Below are 17605 nucleotides of genomic sequence, written 5' to 3'. Positions count from 1 at the left end.
AAATAAGAACTTTTCATGTATAGGCTTTATCTGAGCATTTTCTAACTTCCTCTTGTTCTTGTTTAAAACATTCTCAAATTTCTTGTCAATGTCAGCAAACTTTTTTTCTAACATATTTTTAGAAAAATTAAAATTTTTATCTTTTAGAAAATGTCTAGTGATTTCGCTATCTATATTCGAGACAAGCTTTTTGACTCTAAAACTTCTGTCGACCATAAAATCTTACATAGTGTAAACAAGAAAGGTGAATTTGTTCTAAAGTTCTGTTTCTGGGAATATGACAAGAACCATAAAACATTAAGCAGAGCAGTCTTAAAATTTGTCAATGACAGACTTGTTGACAGAGATGACGCCTCTTGGAGAGATGAAGTCCAACAAAACTTCTTAGAATGCAAAGAAGACACATGCGCTGTTCTTGAAGATGAAATAGAAAACAGAATAGATGAGCTATTAAAGGACAAAGAACTTTTACATAAATATGGTTGCGCCAAATTTGACATAACTCCACCAGAAAAGAAGAAGAGAGAAAAGAAAGAAAAGAAAGTAGAAGAAGAGAAGAAAGAACCTGAACCAGTTCCAGAGAAAAAGAAATTTGACATGTAAAAATAAAATTTTATTTTTAGAACATTTCTGGGTCAATGTCAATGTTCTCTTCCTCTTTAGGAGCAAACACTGGCTTAGACTCTAAAATCTTTTTACCCAATTTACCTTGAACTTCAACTATCTTAGACTCATAATATTCATAGTCGTCTGCTTTCTTTGGTTCATAAGGTATAACAAGTTTGTATGCTTTACCTTCTTCGAGTTTTGAGAACCTTCTGTCAAAACTTTCTTTGACTGCTAACAAACCTTCTATGTCTAAGTCTTCAAAAGTTGCACCACTTTTTCTAACAATAGCAAACTTAACTGGTTCGATGTTCCAAACTTTGCTGAATGAAGACTTTTCAAAATGGTAGAAGTAAACATTCAAATATGCGAATGGAGCTAACTTATCTTTGACTTCTGTCATGTACTTATTTACTGAGATGAATTTTGCCATCTTTTTCTATCGGATAAAAAATATTTTTTTTAAAATTTACTCAGAAAAATTTTTCTTTGTATATACACCATTCTGAACATCTAAAAGACTTTTGACATTTGCCAAGAATGTTCGTTTAGAAGCTGCCATATAACCATATTCTTGACAATATTGTTTATACGAATCATATAAAGACCTTTCATCTAATGACACAAAGTCGCTTTCTTCTATGAACAGTTCATATACACTCTTGTTTGCTTCTAACAATGTTTGTCTCTCTTCTGTATGTGGAATTTGTCTTGGATTGAACTTAGAAATATCTAATGTCATGAAATATGAGAACAAGTGGTTGTAAAAGTCAGATGTCAAAGTTTCTGCTAAGTCGTCAAAATATTCTGTATCTTGCATATGAGAATCTGACGTTCTGACAACTACATATCTTCTGTCAGAACTTTCTAACTTCATCGGAACAGCATTGTTTGAAACCATAATGAAGTTTGCAACATTCTCACAAACTCTTGAGTCTTTATACTTTCTTTCAACAACTCCAACTTTATCTGTTATAAGACTCTTCAAAGCATCTGAGTTTAAAACTTTTGTTGTATCTATACTTTGAAGTTCATTGCAAACTATAAGTTTCATATTCTCAATTGAGGAGTTAAATTTACCGCAGATGTTTTCTAAGTTTGTCATATTCGGATTCGAATAACCTTCTAACAGTTTGCACAAAATATCTGTAAAGAATGTGTTCTTACCAGTTCCTTGTTTTCCAATTATAATGAGAGCAGTTTCATTTTTAGCACTTGGATGTTGTAAGATGTTTGCAAACCAACATAAGATATACTCATAAACCTTTTCGTTTCCATTGCATATAATTTCTTTGACATGGTCTAACCAAGCTTCTATAATATTTTCTTTCCATTCTACTTGTTCGTATTTATATCCAGTGAAGATAGAATAGAAGTTTGGAGAAGGTGTATAGAACTTTATACCTCGAACTGAAAAATCTTCTAACTTTGACAATAAGATATCCCAAGCATCTAACATCTTCATACCAACTTGTACAACTTTTATTTTCTTAAGTTTCTGTCTACATTCTTGTTCAGACACTATTGTTGCTCTTGGTTTGTTAAAGACAACATCCCATTCTTTCATGACATAACATTCTGGGGCAGAGTCAACATAAATGACTAAACGTTTCAAATCTCGACTGCTTTGTTATAGTCTCTAAATGGACACATATTTCTGAATGCTTGGAAGTCATAAAAATCTGAAACATCTATTCTGTACATTTTTATAAAAATAAAAAAAATAATATTTTTTTATTCTTGACTTTGTTGTTCCATTTGTTGCATTTGTTGTTCTTGAGCTATTTGTTGTTGAAGTTGTTCTTGTAATACAATACTTTCACCAGTTGCATCTTCCAATTCGAAACTTTCTGCTGTCATTGACAAATACATAGGACATAAAAGTTTTACAGGAACAAAGTTTGCGTCAACTAATGTCAACGTTATACTTGCCAAAGTGTTTGAGTTCACTAAGGTTGAAAATTCTGCATTCGAATGAACAATAGGCAAACCAGCAGAGAAAGTATTGTTTATACGCATAAGTATCTTTTGGTCATAATAGTTTCTGTCGACATTCGAATAACACTTTGAACCTAAGTTTGAAACAATATATAAGATTGGTGTGCTTAATGTCAATGGAATAGACATTCCTTGTATGACACCTTTTCCTGTTATAGGAAACTGTTGGTAGTAAAAACCAGAAATAAGTTTTGTATTATAGCTCATATCGTTTATAGTAAACTCAGTCGGACATCCAAACATAATGAAACCTGCTCTAGTTGCAGCACATGTTACACCGTACTTAAAGTATTAAATAAGTCAACAAAACCTGTTGGTGGTATATCTGAGTAAGTATCTTCAAAGGAGTATTTTTTACCATTCACAACAATAAAGTCTTCTGGTGTCAAAAGAGCAAAACAGGCTTTAGTCGTCATTGTGTTTAAGGTTAGTTTACATATCGTCCTTGAGGACTTTGTAAGTTTGTTGTTATAGAATTATATGACTCAGGGTTTTTAGTCGTAATAGTATAAACCATTATGTCTTCTGCCATTTATATATATTTAAAAGTTTTTCTGAAAGTGGAGAAGAACTTCATCTAAACTTTCACATGGCGTTTCTTGAAGTTCTCTGTCTAAGAAGTTCAAATATTTTGTAAAGACATAGAACTTTCCTGTGTCTACACGAACAAACAAAACAGGGTCTTTCATATCGTTCAAAAGTGTGTAAAGTCCTTTACATGAAATAAAGTCTATATTATTTTTCTTCAAACATCTTTCAAGAAGTTTTGACATTTTTACTTAGCAAATAAATTTTAATGAAATGTTGTGGTCGTCAAATATTTTTATAACGTCTGGGAAACTATATTTTAAGTTCAACGTTTCACCTCCTTTCATAACGTATATCTTGTCAATGACATTATATGAAACACCACAGCAACTAATGTCGGGTTCTATTTCTTTGATGTTTATATCGTCTGCCTCTGTCAAAAGTTTCAATAGTTCTTTCAAAACTTCATGAGGTGCAATGACATATGAGTTCACTTTTACAGGGTTGTGTTCGACCAAGTTTAACATTATACTTAAAGCTTGACAAATCTTCTCCTGAGTTTGAAGTTTGTCTTTCAGTTGTTGGTAGTCGTTTCGAATATCTGCAACAGAACTTAAGTCTCTGCTAACTTCAGGATATGTTGGTTCTTTTACAGGAACAATTGTTATACCATTTTCGTCTTCGTATGGTTTCCCCACTTCAACATCTCTGTCTTTGAAATTGACAACAACACTTTGACTGTTTGTTTGAGTTGGTGAATTTAACTTCACATCTGCCACCGCCATTAAACCTTTTGAAACACTTACGCTTCTATTTTTCGGAAATGACATTTTACTTAGAATAAAAAGATGGACGTATTCGGATATCTTATTGAATTGAAGCAGAACAAAGTTTATACTCACAAACAATACAAATACATTGACAGAATAGTTCTTTACACAAACAATGGAAAATGTTATAGAATAGCAATATTTGCTGAACCAAAATATTTTCATAAAGCAAAGAAAGTTGGTATAACCGAGATGGTGAAAGTTCTTGAAGCAGACAAAAATATAACTTCAAAACTGACCGATATTTAAAAGGTAAGTTTATAATACAATATTATGTCAAAACTGGCGTACTGTCAATATTTGACGGAGAGAAGTCAGTTCAAGAACAACTTACTGACCTGCTGCCAAAATCTGCTCGATGGAAGCTGTCGTTATGCCAATCTGAGGAGCCCCAGCAGGTTTCTTCGAACGAATCTTCAAAAGAGCATCTTCCGTGAAAAGTGCTATTGGTTTTGTAAACTTCTTTGCTCTCAATTCATCTGGACCGTCTCTGTCACCAGTATATTGTATTTGTACAGTACCAACAGTTGAAATACCACCATAAAGTCTTCTGAGTCAGCAAATGGAATGCCAAGCCAAAAGTTTGAACGGTCTCCATTTGTATATTGAGTTTTTTGACCTCCTGTATGAGTCCATACTTTCACATATGGCATATAGAACTTTGCATTCAGGGTTAATGGTTGTTGTGAATGTGTTGTTAAAGTTCATAGCATCTAATGTCAAGTTGTATGACCTCATATCCTCAACTGTAGAATATTCTCTCTTGGATAATATTTGCCATCTATGTTTATATGATATTAATACCAGGGTTGTAGAAACAAGAATAGTCATTTATAGTTCGTCTGAACAGTACAAACATAGTATCTGCATTTTCATTGCAGTTGTTAAAGCAATATCTGTTCTTGCACCTGGGTCAGCACTTTGGTTTCCAACTTCACCTGCAAAGTCTTTGACAGATATTTGGTGTATAGGGAACATAAGTGGAACTGCAATATATTTGGCAGCTAAAGCATTTGAAATATCTGGGTCCAACATATAGACTGCAAGTCTGCTTTCTATTCTCTTGCATTCAAATTTTTCGCATGTGAACTTAACTGGGTCCCAAGCATTTCCACCAGCATTGAAATAATAGTTTACTTCAGTGTTGAAGTTTGAGAAACCAAAGTCTAAGTCAACTTTGTCTTTGCAAAAGTCACAGAACTTGGCCCACCAGTTCCGCTACAGTAATGCTGAATGGGTCTTGTGTTGGTGCAATGACTAAGTTATTTTTGCTTGGAGTAAGTTCAATAGAAATTTTTCCTGCCCAGTTTGGCAAGTATCTTAAAAACCTGAAGATGAGGAAAGATGACAAAGGAACTCTAAGTTTCAGTTTTACTTTTGGTTACTGCTGCTGAGTTTGTCCAGAAAGGTCAACATAAACTCCTGGAACGTTAGGGTCAAGTCTTCTTATTTTCTCAATAGTTGCATACTGGTCTGTTTGTTCTCTAGCTTGTGGTTGTACTGAGTTTCTCAAAGCGAACCATTCATAGTTTGCCCATGTTACTGTTTGAACTAAGTCAGAGTTAGAAATATCTTATATCCCATAAAAACTTCTGGAGCATATTGTATCCGACATAGAAAATTCCATTGCAACCTTTCTTGTCAGACAACTTGGCAGAAGGTTTTATTTCAATGTCTTGTTTCCACGTATAAGAATGAGTTGTCAATAGAAATAATATGAAACCTGTCGCAAGCAATATCTACTGTTGTTGAAGAACCTTCTCCAAACTCACCTACGTTTCCATAAGAAACAGCAGTTGTATATTCGTAAGTTCCAGGAACTATTTCTGACCTTCTAATGGCATTGTCGCATTCGTTATACCATTCGGAAACATTTCGTTCATGGCATCCAAAACTGTTGGCGTTATATTCTGAGCGGCGTACATTTCATATGGGTAAAAATATAGAATAGTTGGATTTATATATCATAATAGAACCCACTCGGACCAAGCTTTACTTTCTTCCTGACTGAGTTTTTAACTCTTCTTTTTCCTTCATTGCCACTACTTTCACTAGATGAAGTTACTTCTTCACTACTTTCACTTTGTTCTACTCTTCTCTTCTTCTTTGGTGTCGCTTTTGGTAACTTGCCCTCTGCTTCAAGTTGTTGCATCTTTGCCTCATGTTCACCTAGTATGTTGTAAATTTCCCATGTCCTTTTTGCCTTTGGGCTCTGGTCGCCCATCTCAGGTAACCTATATCCTAGAAGATTTTGTCATAGTTTGTATTTGAGTCTTCGTGTATTGTTTGCATGACTCTTTCCTGAGTTTCCGGTTCAAGCTCTTCAAACAGAGCTTGTCCATATGGAATAAGCTCGTTTCCAAATATATGTTTTGTAGCCATTCTGGTTTTTCTTTCCATGTTACCAATAATATCTTTTGTGAATGGGAAAGCTTTTACCCATGTTCAGTCTTGCGTCATTTATTTCTGTAGTTGGTTTTATTTTGTCAAGGAACATGTTTTTTCAATCTAACATTTCATTTGGTACTGTCCATTTGAGTTTTCTTAAATATTCATCCCTTCTCTGTTCATTGTCTGCAAAGTAAGTTTTTATGACATTTTGCAAACTTTCGTTTGCAAGGTCATGTACAATAGGTCTCTTCTTCTCTCTCCCTAACTCTCTTTCTAAACTCTTCACCAAATATACCATCTCTATGGTTCCTGTGTAGTTCTTTGAGATAAATGTTCTAGAACGTCAGGTGTTATATTTCCCTCAGCCATGTTCATTTCATACTGGTCAAATATCTGCATCTTTCATATCTTTCAATGGCATTAAAGCCGCGCTGAAAATACCAGCTATATCTGGTTCACCATTCACTTCCATTGCGTCTACAACTTCTTGGAATTGAGGTTGTAAGTTTATGAACCAACTATCCGGATTAGCTTTATGACCCCATCTCATTGTAGTTCCATAGTCTGCAGAAACAAAAGTAGGTTTGTTTCCATATTGGTTAGGTTCTGAATGAACTTTAAACAATGTTTCATTTCTATATGTTTTGTTGAAATTTAACCTTTTATTTTCACCGAGTTCATCCAAAGATTGAACGTTATATGCTCGTAAGTAAAAAGGATGTTGTATTTGTGTACATTATCTTTCAGTTCTTTCCATTCTTTGCTGAATATTTTCATCTGATGTTGGAGTCTTTTGTATGTCGGCGAACATTTTTATATTCTTCTACTATGTCAGCCGAATTTTTCTTAGACTCCTTGGAAAGATTCCATATTCTCGCATACTCTTGTTGAGGGTCAAGATTTTTCGGCTGTTCCAAATCTTCATCTAGTTCTGTGAAGTTAGTTTCCAAAGGAGGGACTTGTTCGTTTCCTTCAGGCTCTTCTAGCTGTTGTTGCTGAACTATTTCTTCCATGTCTGGTTGTATCTGAACTTCTTCCTGTGGAGTTTCTTGTACCTCATCTGGTGGCATTTCATATATTCCGAGACCGTTTTTAACAAGTTCCCTATTTAAGTCATCCGCATTCATAACCCTTTCTTCTTTCGTTCCGTCTCTATTTTTTACGCGTTTCATGAAGATAGTTGAATCATCATTTATCTCTGACATCAAATATCTCGGAGTAAATTCAGTCATGTCATTTGGATGATATGCTATTAAATCATATCCCTTAGCGAGCTTGTATTTTCCAGGTTTGAAATTATATCCCATTTGGTGCTGAACCATAAAGCTAAATAGGTTCGGGTCAGTATTTCCTTCCTTGAACTTTCTAATAGCTTCTTTATATCTGTCACTAAAGTCAAGAGTATCTGAGTAACCATAATTTTTCTTAAGCATTTTTAAGAATTCTTGGTTTCCTTGTTCTCTACTTCTTTTATGTCCTTGCTCTGTTTGTGCTGGTTGTTGTGCTGGTTGTTGTGCTGGTTGTGGAGGTGGTTGTTGTGCTGGTTGTGGAGGTGGTTGTTGTGCAGGGTTTTGAACTGTTGGTTGCTGTGCAGGGTTTTGAACTGTTGGTTGTTGTCCTTGCTCTGGTTGTTGTTGTTGTGCTGGATTTTGAACTGTTGGTTGTTGTGTTGGTTTTGGTGCATGCCTGTGTCTGTGTCCATGTGACGATGTAAATGTTTTAGGTAGTCCTGGTGCAGGTGCTTCTCTTGGAGGGTTTGGTGGTATATAAGTTCCACTAGCTAGTATATAAGTTCCACCAGCTGGTATATAAGTTCCACCAGCTGGCACATATGTTCCATCTGCAGCATAATGTCCTACCTGACTTTTCGTTTTTAAGAAAGCATTTACTAGGTCTGTTTTGGTCTGTTGTAACTCTTTTTCTTGACTTTCCACAACAGTTGCTCTAACGGAGTCATAGGCACTTTGAACTGCCTGTCTCGTTGCTGCATCTGTTATTTTCGTCATATTTTGTGCTACTTCTCTTAACTCTTTGTCGAAACCTTCAGACTTCAGTTTCTTTCCAGCTGAGAAGTCGTTCACTAGTTTCACCTTACTATGAAGAGCTTCGAAGGCATTCTTAAAGTCGGCATTCATTAAAGCTTCATTTGAACTGTCTTCATCCGCTTGTATTTTTGTCCTTATTGACCCTATAAGTTGGGCTGCTTTAGCGTTGGCTTGGCATCTAACCAGTCATTATTAGCTTTTATAATATCTGCGCTTTCATTGCCTTTGCATGGCCGCGTCGTTATTTTTACTTTCTTGTGCTAAGTTTTCATACTGTACGGTTTGGTTTTGCAACTGTAAAAGTTTTTCTGCCTTTACATTTGCTTCAACTTCTTTTTTATACTCATCGCTATCTATATATGTCTTCAGGGCTTTTTGTTTTATCTCTTCATCTTTCAGTACTATATTGAGTAGTATGGTTTTTCAAATTTATAACATCTTGTTCCATTTTTGCTACTTTCTGCTGCTTTTTCTGACACTTTTTTTCGCATATTCCTCTGTACTTAGTTCTTTCAGTTGTTCTTCTTTCTTCTTTTTCTCTACGTTTAACTCATTGAGTTTCTTTGTGTGTCTGTCATATTCTAGTTTCTTTTCGTTTTCACTTATTTGTTTCTGTATGTCTATGTTTGACTTTTTGACATCTGTTATTTGATTTTTGAGTGAACTCAAATTCATTTGACTTTGAGGGTTATAAGCTGTTCCGTCTGCAGCTCCACCATAGCCTGCCATTTTCGCTAAAAGTGCCGCTCTTAAACCTCCACTCTGTGCACCAATAACTCGGTTTAAAAGCATAGGGTTGCTTGACATTTGTTGCAACATAGTGGGGTCATTCATCATTTGTTGTTGCAACTGTTGTTGTGGTGTCAGTTTTACTATTGGATGTTTCAATGCTCCCTTCCTCTTACGTATATTCTTACGTAGCTTACGTGGCATTTTAAGTGAAGTTAAAAAGCGGTTTTTGACAGATGTTTATATGACACTTTTTGTTCAGCACAAAAAACTACTCGGTCAAAGTGTTGTCAGTTTTGTAAAATAACCGTCCTATCTCATTCTATAAGGGAAAAAGGCTTCTCAAAGTATACTTCCTTGGAACGCCTGTAACTTTTCCTGTAGCGACGATAGACCCTTACTTGTCCGGACAAAGTTATACTATTTTGAGTGCTCTACAAAAAAGTCAACGGCGACGACTCTCAAAAACCGTTGTGTAAAAAGTTTTACCGTTGGACAAAAAAGTATATATAGAAAACAAAAAACGTTTATAGTTCATTCAATATTTGAGATGGAACGGTTTTCCAACGGTAACTATTAAAAAATAAAAAAAAATAGAGGGGGTCTCCGTTGGTAAAAACGGTTTATTTTAAACTTTTCTATGAGTAGTCCGAAAAAAACAGTTTATTTTTCATAATGGAAGGAAGAAAAAGTGTCGCAAACAATTCGTCGACTACCTCTGCAGTTAAAGTTCCTACAACTTATGTCTCACCATTCTCAAAACCCTTACGACCTCCTATAATACCAAAGCAACTTCCTCATACAATTCAAGACAATTTGTCCAACAATTTGAGTTCTTCTTCTCAAAACACACTGAAACAACAGATACAGTTGTCCAAACAGCACCAGAACAAGTTTCACATAGTTCTACAATTCAAGACAAATTGTCCAACAATTTGAGTTCTTCTTCTTCTCAAAACACAACAGAAACATCTGAAACAGATTTACAACCAGCACCAGAACAAGTTTCACATAGTTCTACAAGTATGTTAACAAGAGCACAATTTCAAGATTTAATTTCTCTTGAACAATATTCGAGTAACGAAACACAAAGCGACGACTGTAACCTCTCGCTACCCGAATCCATTCAAAGAAAATACGCCATGAAAAGACTGAAATTGTTGTATAAACTTCTTAACAATTGGGGGGTCGAAGACAACACAGATTATAGTGAAATGTTTAACAAAGTCATAGAATCTGTTAAACCAATTGAAAACGACATAAAAAATCCCGGTGTTCTTGTAGACCTTTTCGCCTCAAAATTACCAGTTACAACCAATCTAATAGCAACACAAGCTATAGAGCAATTTATTTTATGTTTTCCCAAGCAATATAGACAACACCTGAGGGAAACAAGAATAGGAAAATTTCAATTGGTGTATCCTACAACATACAACTATTACGAAGAAGCAAATGAATATGGAGAACTCTCATTCCATTTCACACTTTCAGTTCCTGAGGGAGAAGAAAAAGCAATCTATCATGTACAATCTCTTGCAGGATGTGAAGGAAAACCCCACATAATAACTACTGTTGCAATTGACAAACCTGCAAGAGTCGAAGACGATGTTTTGTTCGCGTCCATTGCTGGTTTTGGCATGGGAGAACCAATTCCAATTTCCCATTTCACAGAATACTCAGCACAACATTTTCAAAATGTAGAATTCGTGTTCTACGACCATCAAAAGTTCCTGCTAACAAAACCAAAGAAACAATTTGTCTCAATATTTGTTGCTGGTCATGTGGCTGACAAAGAGCCATCAGATACTGACTATGAAGAAGAGGAGGAGGAAGAAGAAAACGATAGCGATGTCGTTCTTATCGAATAAAAACTTTAATTTTTTACTATATAATTTTTTTAGTTCTCCTCTAGGTTTTTCTTAGGGCTAGAAGGGGCGCAGCCCCTGGAAGCCCCACTTCCTTTTTTTTTTTTTTTTTTTACGGTAGTGTTTACTAATAGATGAATAGTATATAAATTCTATTAAAATGGATTTGATCCAAAAAAATATATAAAATTTGATCATAAATAAAATCGTTTTAAATTACTTCTTCATTTAAATTATAACAATTATTTTTGGTTTTATATTTTTTTGGATCAAATCCATTTTAATAGAATTTATATACTATTCATCTATTAGTAAACACTACCGTATATTATTTTTTTAAGCTATCTTATTTTTTTGAACTTTTATTCAAATCTTTGGTCGCAAGAAGAATTGCATGATAAATAAAAACATTTAATCAAAGTCAATTTTATTTTTCATATTCAAATGGACTGAGTGTTAACATTTAACATTTTTTGCTAATTGTCGTCAAAAATTAGGCGTAAAGCAAAAATTGATATTTCATATGGTTTTATGATAGATAAGCATTATATTCCCACTCATTATATTCGTAAATTTTGAGGTTTATCCTTCGCTTTTAAGATCATTGAATTTGATTTTTATATAAAATAGTTATATATTAGAAAATAATATGAGTTTATGTGATATTATTTTTCAGAAGATTTTGTGTTCTTCTTCAAAATTTTATTTTTTATTAAAAAGGATCTTTACAAAATATACATTTACTTTAATTAATATTTAAAAACGTGCTCTATCAAAAGTTCCAAAAATTCAATATTTTAGCTTTTCTGAGGTGTCACTTTTGATGAATTTCTGTTTACAACAATAATTACATAAATCCATATGAATCAATCCGCTATTTATTCAGTCTCTAATTTTAATAGCTTTTTTGAATCTTGCAATCTAAATAATTAATATATGCGGGTCATTTTATTTTTTTTTTCATAATTACATTATATATAATAATAGATTAAAAAAAAGTAGTGGGGCTTCCAGGCGCGTTGCGCCCTCTAGCCCCGAAGATGTTTAGTATAAATGAAGTTTTTATTCGGAGGGCTTCCAGGCGCGTTGCGCCCTCTAGCCCCGAAGATGTTTAGTATAAATGAAGTTTTTATTCGGAGGGCTTCCAGGCGCGTTGCGCCCTCTAGCCCTGAAGATGTTTAGTATAAATGAAGTTTTTATTCGGAGGGCTTCCAGGCGCGTTGCGCCCTCTAGCCCTGAAGATGTTTAGTATAAATGAAGTTTTTATTCGGAGGGCTTCCAGGCGCGTTGCGCCCTCTATCCCATAAAAAATTTCTGAGGACGAGCCAGCCGGTGACTTTTTGGTAGAGCACTCAAAATAGTATAACTTTGTCCGGACAAGTAAGGGTCTATCGTCGCTACAGGAAAAGTTACAGGCGTTCCAAGGAAGTATACTTTGAGAAGCCTTTTTCCCTTATAGAATGAGATAGGACGGTTATTTTACAAAACTGACAACACTTTGACCGAGTAGTTTTTTGTGCTGAACAAAAAGTGTCATATAAACATCTGTCAAAAACCGCTTTTTAACTTCACTTAAAATGCCACGTAAGCTACGTAAGAATATACGTAAGAGGAAGGGAGCATTGAAACATCCAATAGTAAAACTGACACCACAACAACAGTTGCAACAACAAATGATGAATGACCCCACTATGTTGCAACAAATGTCAAGCAACCCTATGCTTTTAAACCGAGTTATTGGTGCACAGAGTGGAGGTTTAAGAGCGGCACTTTTAGCGAAAATGGCAGGCTATGGTGGAGCTGCAGACGGAACAGCTTATAACCCTCAAAGTCAAATGAATTTGAGTTCACTCAAAAATCAAATAACAGATGTCAAAAAGTCAAACATAGACATACAGAAACAAATAAGTGAAAACGAAAAGAAACTAAGAATATGACAGACACACAAAGAAACTCAATGAGTTAAACGTAGAGAAAAAGAAGAAAGAAGAACAACTGAAAGAACTAAGTACAGAGGAATATGCGAAAAAAGTGTCAGAAAAAGCAGCAGAAGTAGCAAAAATGGAACAAGATGTTATAAATTTGAAAAACCATACTACTCAATATAAAGTACTGAAAGATGAAGAGATAAAACAAAAAGCCCTGAAGACATATATAGATAGCGATGAGTATAAAAAAGAAGTTGAAGCAAATGTAAAGGCAGAAAAACTTTTACAGTTGCAAAACCAAACCGTACAGTATGAAAACTTAGCACAAGAAAGTAAAAATAACGACGCGGCCATGCAAAAGGCAATGAAAAGCGCAGATATTATAAAAGCTAATAATGACTGGTTAGATGCCCAAGCCAACGCTAAAGCAGCCCAACTTATAGGGTCAATAAGGACAAAAATACAAGCGGATGAAGACAGTTCAAATGAAGCTTTAATGAATGCCGACTTTAAGAATGCCTTCGAAGCTCTTCATAGTAAGGTGAAACTAGTGAACGACTTCTCAGCTGGAAAGAAACTGAAGTCTGAAGGTTTCGACAAAGAGTTAAGAGAAGTAGCACAAAATATGACGAAAATAACAGATGCAGCAACGAGACAGGCAGTTCAAAGTGCCTATGACTCCGTTAGAGCAACTGTTGTGGAAAGTCAAGAAAAAGAGTTACAACAGACCAAAACAGACCTAGTAAATGCTTTCTTAAAAACGAAAAGTCAGGTAGGACATTATGCTGCAGATGGAACATATGTGCCAGCTGGTGGAACTTATATACCACCAAACCCTCCAAGAGAAGCACCTGCACCAAGACTACCTAAAACATTTACATCGTCACATGGACACAGACACAGGCATGCACCAAAACCAACACAACAACCAACAGTTCAAAATCCAGCACAACAACAACCAACACAACAACCAACAGTTCAAAATCCAGCACAACAACAACAACCAACAATTCAAAATCCAGCACAACAACCACCTCCACAACCAGCACAACAACCAGCACAGCAACCAACAGTTCAAAACCCTGCACAACAACAACCACAAACAGAGCAAGGACATAAAAGAAGTAGAGAAAAAGGAAACCAAGAATTCTTAAAAATGCTTAAGGAAGATTATGGTTACCCAGATACTCTTGACTTTAGTGACAGATATAAAGAAGCTATTAGAAAGTTCAAGGAAGGAAATACTGACCCGAACCTATTTAGCTTTATGGTTCAGTATCAAATGGGATATAATCTCAAACCTGGAAAATACAAGCTCGCTAAGGGATATGATTTAATAGCATATCATCCAAATGACATGAATGAATTTACTCCGAGATATTTGGTGTCAGAGCTAAATGATAATTCAACTCTCTTCATGAAACGCGTAAAAAATAGAGACGGAACGAAAGAAGAAAGGTTTATGAGTCCGGATGACTTAGATAGGGAACTTGTTAAAAACGGTCTCGGAATATATGAAATGCCAGCAGATGAGGTACAAGAAACTCAACAGGAAGAAGTTCAGATACAACCAGACATGGAAGAAATAGTTCAGCAACAACAGCTAGAAGAGCCTGAAGGAAACGAACAAGTCCCTCCTTTGGAAACTAACTTCACAGAACTAGATGAAGATTTGGAACAGCCGAAAAATCTTGACCCTCAACAAGTGTATGCGGAGAATATGGAATCTTTCCAAGAGTCTAAGAAAAATTCGGCTGACATAGTAGAAGAATATCGAAAAATGTTCGCCGACATACAAAAGACTCCAACATCAGATGAAAATATTCAGCATAGAATGGAAGTACTGAAAGAAAATGTACGCAAATACAATAATCCTTTTTACTTACGACCATATAACGTTCAATCTTTGGCTGAACTCGGTGAAAATAAAAGGTTAAATTTCAACAAAACATATAGAAATGAAACATTGTTTAAAGTTCATTCAGAACCTAACCAATATGGAAACAAACCTACTTTTTGTTTCTGCAGACTATGGAACTACAATGAGATGGGGTCATAAAGCTAATCCGGATAGTTGGTTCATAAACTTACAACCTCAATTCCAAGAAGTTGTAGACGCAATGGAAGTGAATGGTGAACCAGATATAGCTGGTATTTTCAGCGCGGCTTTAATGCCATTGAAAGATATGAAAGATGCAGATATTTTGGACCAGTATGAAATGAACATGGCTGAGGGAAATATAACACCTGACGTTCTAGAACATTTATCTCAAAGAACTACACAGAACCATAGAGATGGTATATTTGGTGAAGAGTTTAGAAAGAGAGTTAGGGAGAGAGAAGGAAGAGAACCTATTGTACATGACCTTGCAAACGAAAGTTTGCAAAATGTCATAAAAACTTACTTTGCAGACAATGAACCGAGAATGGATGAATATTTAAGAAAACTCAAATGGACAGTACCAAATGAAATGTTAGTATTGAAAAACATGTTCCTTGACAAAATAAAACCAACTACAGAAATAAATGACGCAAGACTGGAACATTGGGTAAAAGCTTTCCCATTCACAAAAGATATTATTGGTAACATGGAAAGAAAACCAGAATGGCTACAAAAACATATATTTGGAAACGAGCTTATTCCATATGGACAAGCTCTGTTTGAAGAGCTTGAACCGGAAACTCAGGAAAGAGTCATGCAAACAATACACGAAGACTCAAATACAAACTATGACAAAATCTTTCTAGGATATAGGTTACCTGAGATGGGCGACCAGAGCCCAAAGGCAAAAAGGACATGGGAAATTTACAACATACTAGGTGAACATGAGGCAAAGATGCAACAACTTGAAGCAGAGGGCAAGTTACCAAAAGCGACACCAAAGAAGAAGAGAAGAGTAGAACAAAGTGAAAGTAGTGAAGAAGTAACTTCATCTAGTGAAAGTAGTGGCAATGAAGGAAAAAAGAAGAGTTAAAAACTCAGTCAGGAAGAAAGTAAAGCTTGGTCCGAGTGGGTTCTATTATGATATATAAATCCAACTATTCTAATATTTTTACCCATATGAAATGTACGCCGCTCAGAATATAACGCCAACAGTTTTTGGATGCCATGAACGGAAATGTTTCCGAATGGTATAACGAATGCGACAATGCCATTAGAAGGTCAGAAATAGTTCCTGGAACTTACGAATATACAACTGCTGTGTTTCTTATGGAAACGTAGGTGAGTTTGGAGAAGGTTCTTCAACAACAGTAGATATTGCTTGCGACAGGTTTCATATTATTTCTATTGACAACTCATTCTTATACGTGGAACAAGACATTGAAATAAAACCTTCTGCCAAGTTGTCTGACAAGAAAGGTTGCAATGGAATTTTCTATGTCGGATACCAATATGCTCCAGAAGTTTTTATGGGATATAAGATATATTCTAACTCTGACTTAGTTCAAACAGTAACATGGGCAAACTATGAATGGTTCGCTTTGAGAAACTCAGTACAACCACAAGCTAGAGAACAAACAGACCAGTATGCAACTATTGAGAAAATAAGAAGACTTGACCCTAACGTTCCAGGAGTTTATGTTGACCTTTCTGGACAAACTGCAGCAGCAGTAACCAAAGTAAAACTGAAACTTAGAGTTCCTTTGTCATCTTTCCTCATCTTCAGGTTTTTAAGATACTTGCCAAACTGGGCAGGAAAAATTTCTATCGAACTTACTCCAAGCAAAAATAACTTAGTCATTGCACCAACACAAGACCCATTCACTATTACAGACGTAAAGGGAACAAATAAAACGTCATTCGCCGAATTTTGCAAAGACAAAGTTGACTTAGACTTTGGTTTCTCAAACCTCAACACTGAAGTAAACTGTTATTTTAATGCTGCTGGAGATGCTTGGGACCCAGTTAAGTTCACATGCGAACAGTTTGAATGCAAGAGAATAGAAAGCAGACTTGCAGTCTATATGTTGGACCCAGATATTTCAAATGCTTTAGCTGCCAAATATATTGCAGTTCCACTTATGTTCCCTATACACCAAATATCTGTCAAAGACTTTGCAGGTGAAGTTGGAAACCAAAGTGCTGACCCAGGTGCAAGAACAGATATTGCTTTAATAACTGCAATAAACATGCAGATACTATGTTTGTACTGTTCAGACGAACATAAATGACTATTCTTGTTTCTACAACCCTGGTATTAAATATCATATAAACATAGATGGCAAATATTATCCAAGAGAAGAATATTCTACAGTTGAGGATATGAGGTCATACAACTTGACATTAGATGCTATGAACTTTAACAACAACTTCACAACAACCATTAACCTGAAATGCAAAGTTCTATTATGCCATATGTGAAAGTATGGACTCTATACAGGAGGTCAAAAACTCAATATACAAATGGAGACCGTTCAAACTTTTGGCTTGGCATTCCATTTGCTGACTCAGAAGACTTTATGGGTGGTATTTCAACTGTTGGTACTGTACAAATACAATATACTGGTGACAGAGACGGTCCAGATGAATTGAGAGCAAAGAAGTTTACAAAACCAATAGCACTTTTCACGGAAGATGCTCTTTTTGAAGATTCGTTCGAAGAAACCTGCTGGGCTCCTCAGATTGGCATAACGACAGCTTCCATCGAGCAGATTTTGGCAGCAGGTCAGTAAGTTGTTCTTGA

The 17605-nt window shown here is 35.4% G+C and overlaps 8 protein-coding genes and 4 pseudogenes across 12 annotated transcripts, besides 3 other annotated features; 7 read left to right on the top strand and 5 right to left on the bottom strand.

Annotated features, from left to right (window-relative positions):
* Nucleotides 1-6960: part of a mobile genetic element that runs on past the window's edge.
* TVAGG3_0574520 (uncharacterized protein) lies at nucleotides 151-603 on the top strand (the record flags this gene model as incomplete). The annotated part of the gene is made up of 1 exon (XM_051238926.1): nucleotides 151-603. The coding sequence occupies one exon, from the start codon at nucleotides 151-153 to the stop codon at nucleotides 601-603; it is 453 nt and encodes a 150-aa protein (XP_051096750.1).
* TVAGG3_0574510 (protein of unknown function, DUF4108 family) lies at nucleotides 620-1009 on the bottom strand (the record flags this gene model as incomplete). Its single annotated transcript, XM_051238925.1, has 1 exon — nucleotides 620-1009. The coding sequence occupies one exon, from the start codon at nucleotides 1007-1009 to the stop codon at nucleotides 620-622; it is 390 nt and encodes a 129-aa protein (XP_051096749.1).
* On the bottom strand, nucleotides 1076-2310 carry TVAGG3_0574500 (annotated as a pseudogene). The gene has a single exon. A coding segment is annotated over exon 1 (1235 nt).
* Nucleotides 2341-2733, bottom strand: TVAGG3_0574490 (uncharacterized protein; the record flags this gene model as incomplete). Its single annotated transcript, XM_051238924.1, has 1 exon — nucleotides 2341-2733. The coding sequence occupies one exon, from the start codon at nucleotides 2731-2733 to the stop codon at nucleotides 2341-2343; it is 393 nt and encodes a 130-aa protein (XP_051096748.1).
* Nucleotides 4479-5546, bottom strand: TVAGG3_0574480 (annotated as a pseudogene). Its single transcript has one exon. A coding segment is annotated over exon 1 (1068 nt).
* A 1899-nt stretch (nucleotides 6961-8859) lies between the features above and the next one.
* Nucleotides 8860-9331, bottom strand: TVAGG3_0574460 (protein of unknown function, DUF4106 family; the record flags this gene model as incomplete). Its single annotated transcript, XM_051238923.1, has 1 exon — nucleotides 8860-9331. A coding segment is annotated over one exon (472 nt), but the record flags the coding sequence as incomplete, so codon positions are not given.
* Nucleotides 9332-10050: 719 nt separating this feature from the next.
* Nucleotides 10051-10995, top strand: TVAGG3_0574450 (attachment subunit-related family; the record flags this gene model as incomplete). Its single annotated transcript, XM_051238922.1, has 1 exon — nucleotides 10051-10995. One exon carries the CDS (start codon nucleotides 10051-10053, stop codon nucleotides 10993-10995), a length of 945 nt encoding a protein of 314 aa, XP_051096746.1.
* An 802-nt stretch (nucleotides 10996-11797) lies between these two features.
* Nucleotides 11798-11835: a mobile genetic element.
* A 734-nt stretch (nucleotides 11836-12569) lies between these two features.
* Nucleotides 12570-13123, top strand: TVAGG3_0574430 (annotated as a pseudogene). Its single transcript has one exon. A coding segment is annotated over exon 1 (554 nt).
* Nucleotides 13124-13272: 149 nt separating this feature from the next.
* Nucleotides 13273-14439, top strand: TVAGG3_0574420 (protein of unknown function, DUF4106 family; the record flags this gene model as incomplete). The annotated part of the gene is made up of 1 exon (XM_051238921.1): nucleotides 13273-14439. A coding segment is annotated over one exon (1167 nt), but the record flags the coding sequence as incomplete, so codon positions are not given.
* Nucleotides 14440-14884, top strand: TVAGG3_0574410 (protein of unknown function, DUF4106 family; the record flags this gene model as incomplete). The annotated part of the gene is made up of 1 exon (XM_051238920.1): nucleotides 14440-14884. A coding segment is annotated over one exon (445 nt), but the record flags the coding sequence as incomplete, so codon positions are not given.
* Nucleotides 14885-14904: 20 nt separating this feature from the next.
* Nucleotides 14905-17605: part of a mobile genetic element that runs on past the window's edge.
* TVAGG3_0574400 (protein of unknown function, DUF4106 family) lies at nucleotides 15041-15831 on the top strand (the record flags this gene model as incomplete). Its single annotated transcript, XM_051238919.1, has 1 exon — nucleotides 15041-15831. A coding segment is annotated over one exon (791 nt), but the record flags the coding sequence as incomplete, so codon positions are not given.
* On the top strand, nucleotides 15987-17408 carry TVAGG3_0574390 (annotated as a pseudogene). The gene has a single exon. A coding segment is annotated over exon 1 (1422 nt).

The sequence above is a fragment of the Trichomonas vaginalis genome, chromosome II (genome assembly GCF_026262505.1).
Source record: "Trichomonas vaginalis G3 chromosome II, whole genome shotgun sequence".
Taxonomy (NCBI): Eukaryota; Parabasalia; order Trichomonadida; family Trichomonadidae; genus Trichomonas; species Trichomonas vaginalis.
Note: the sequence above shows the minus strand (reverse complement) of the source record. Positions and strands in the feature narration are given on the sequence as shown.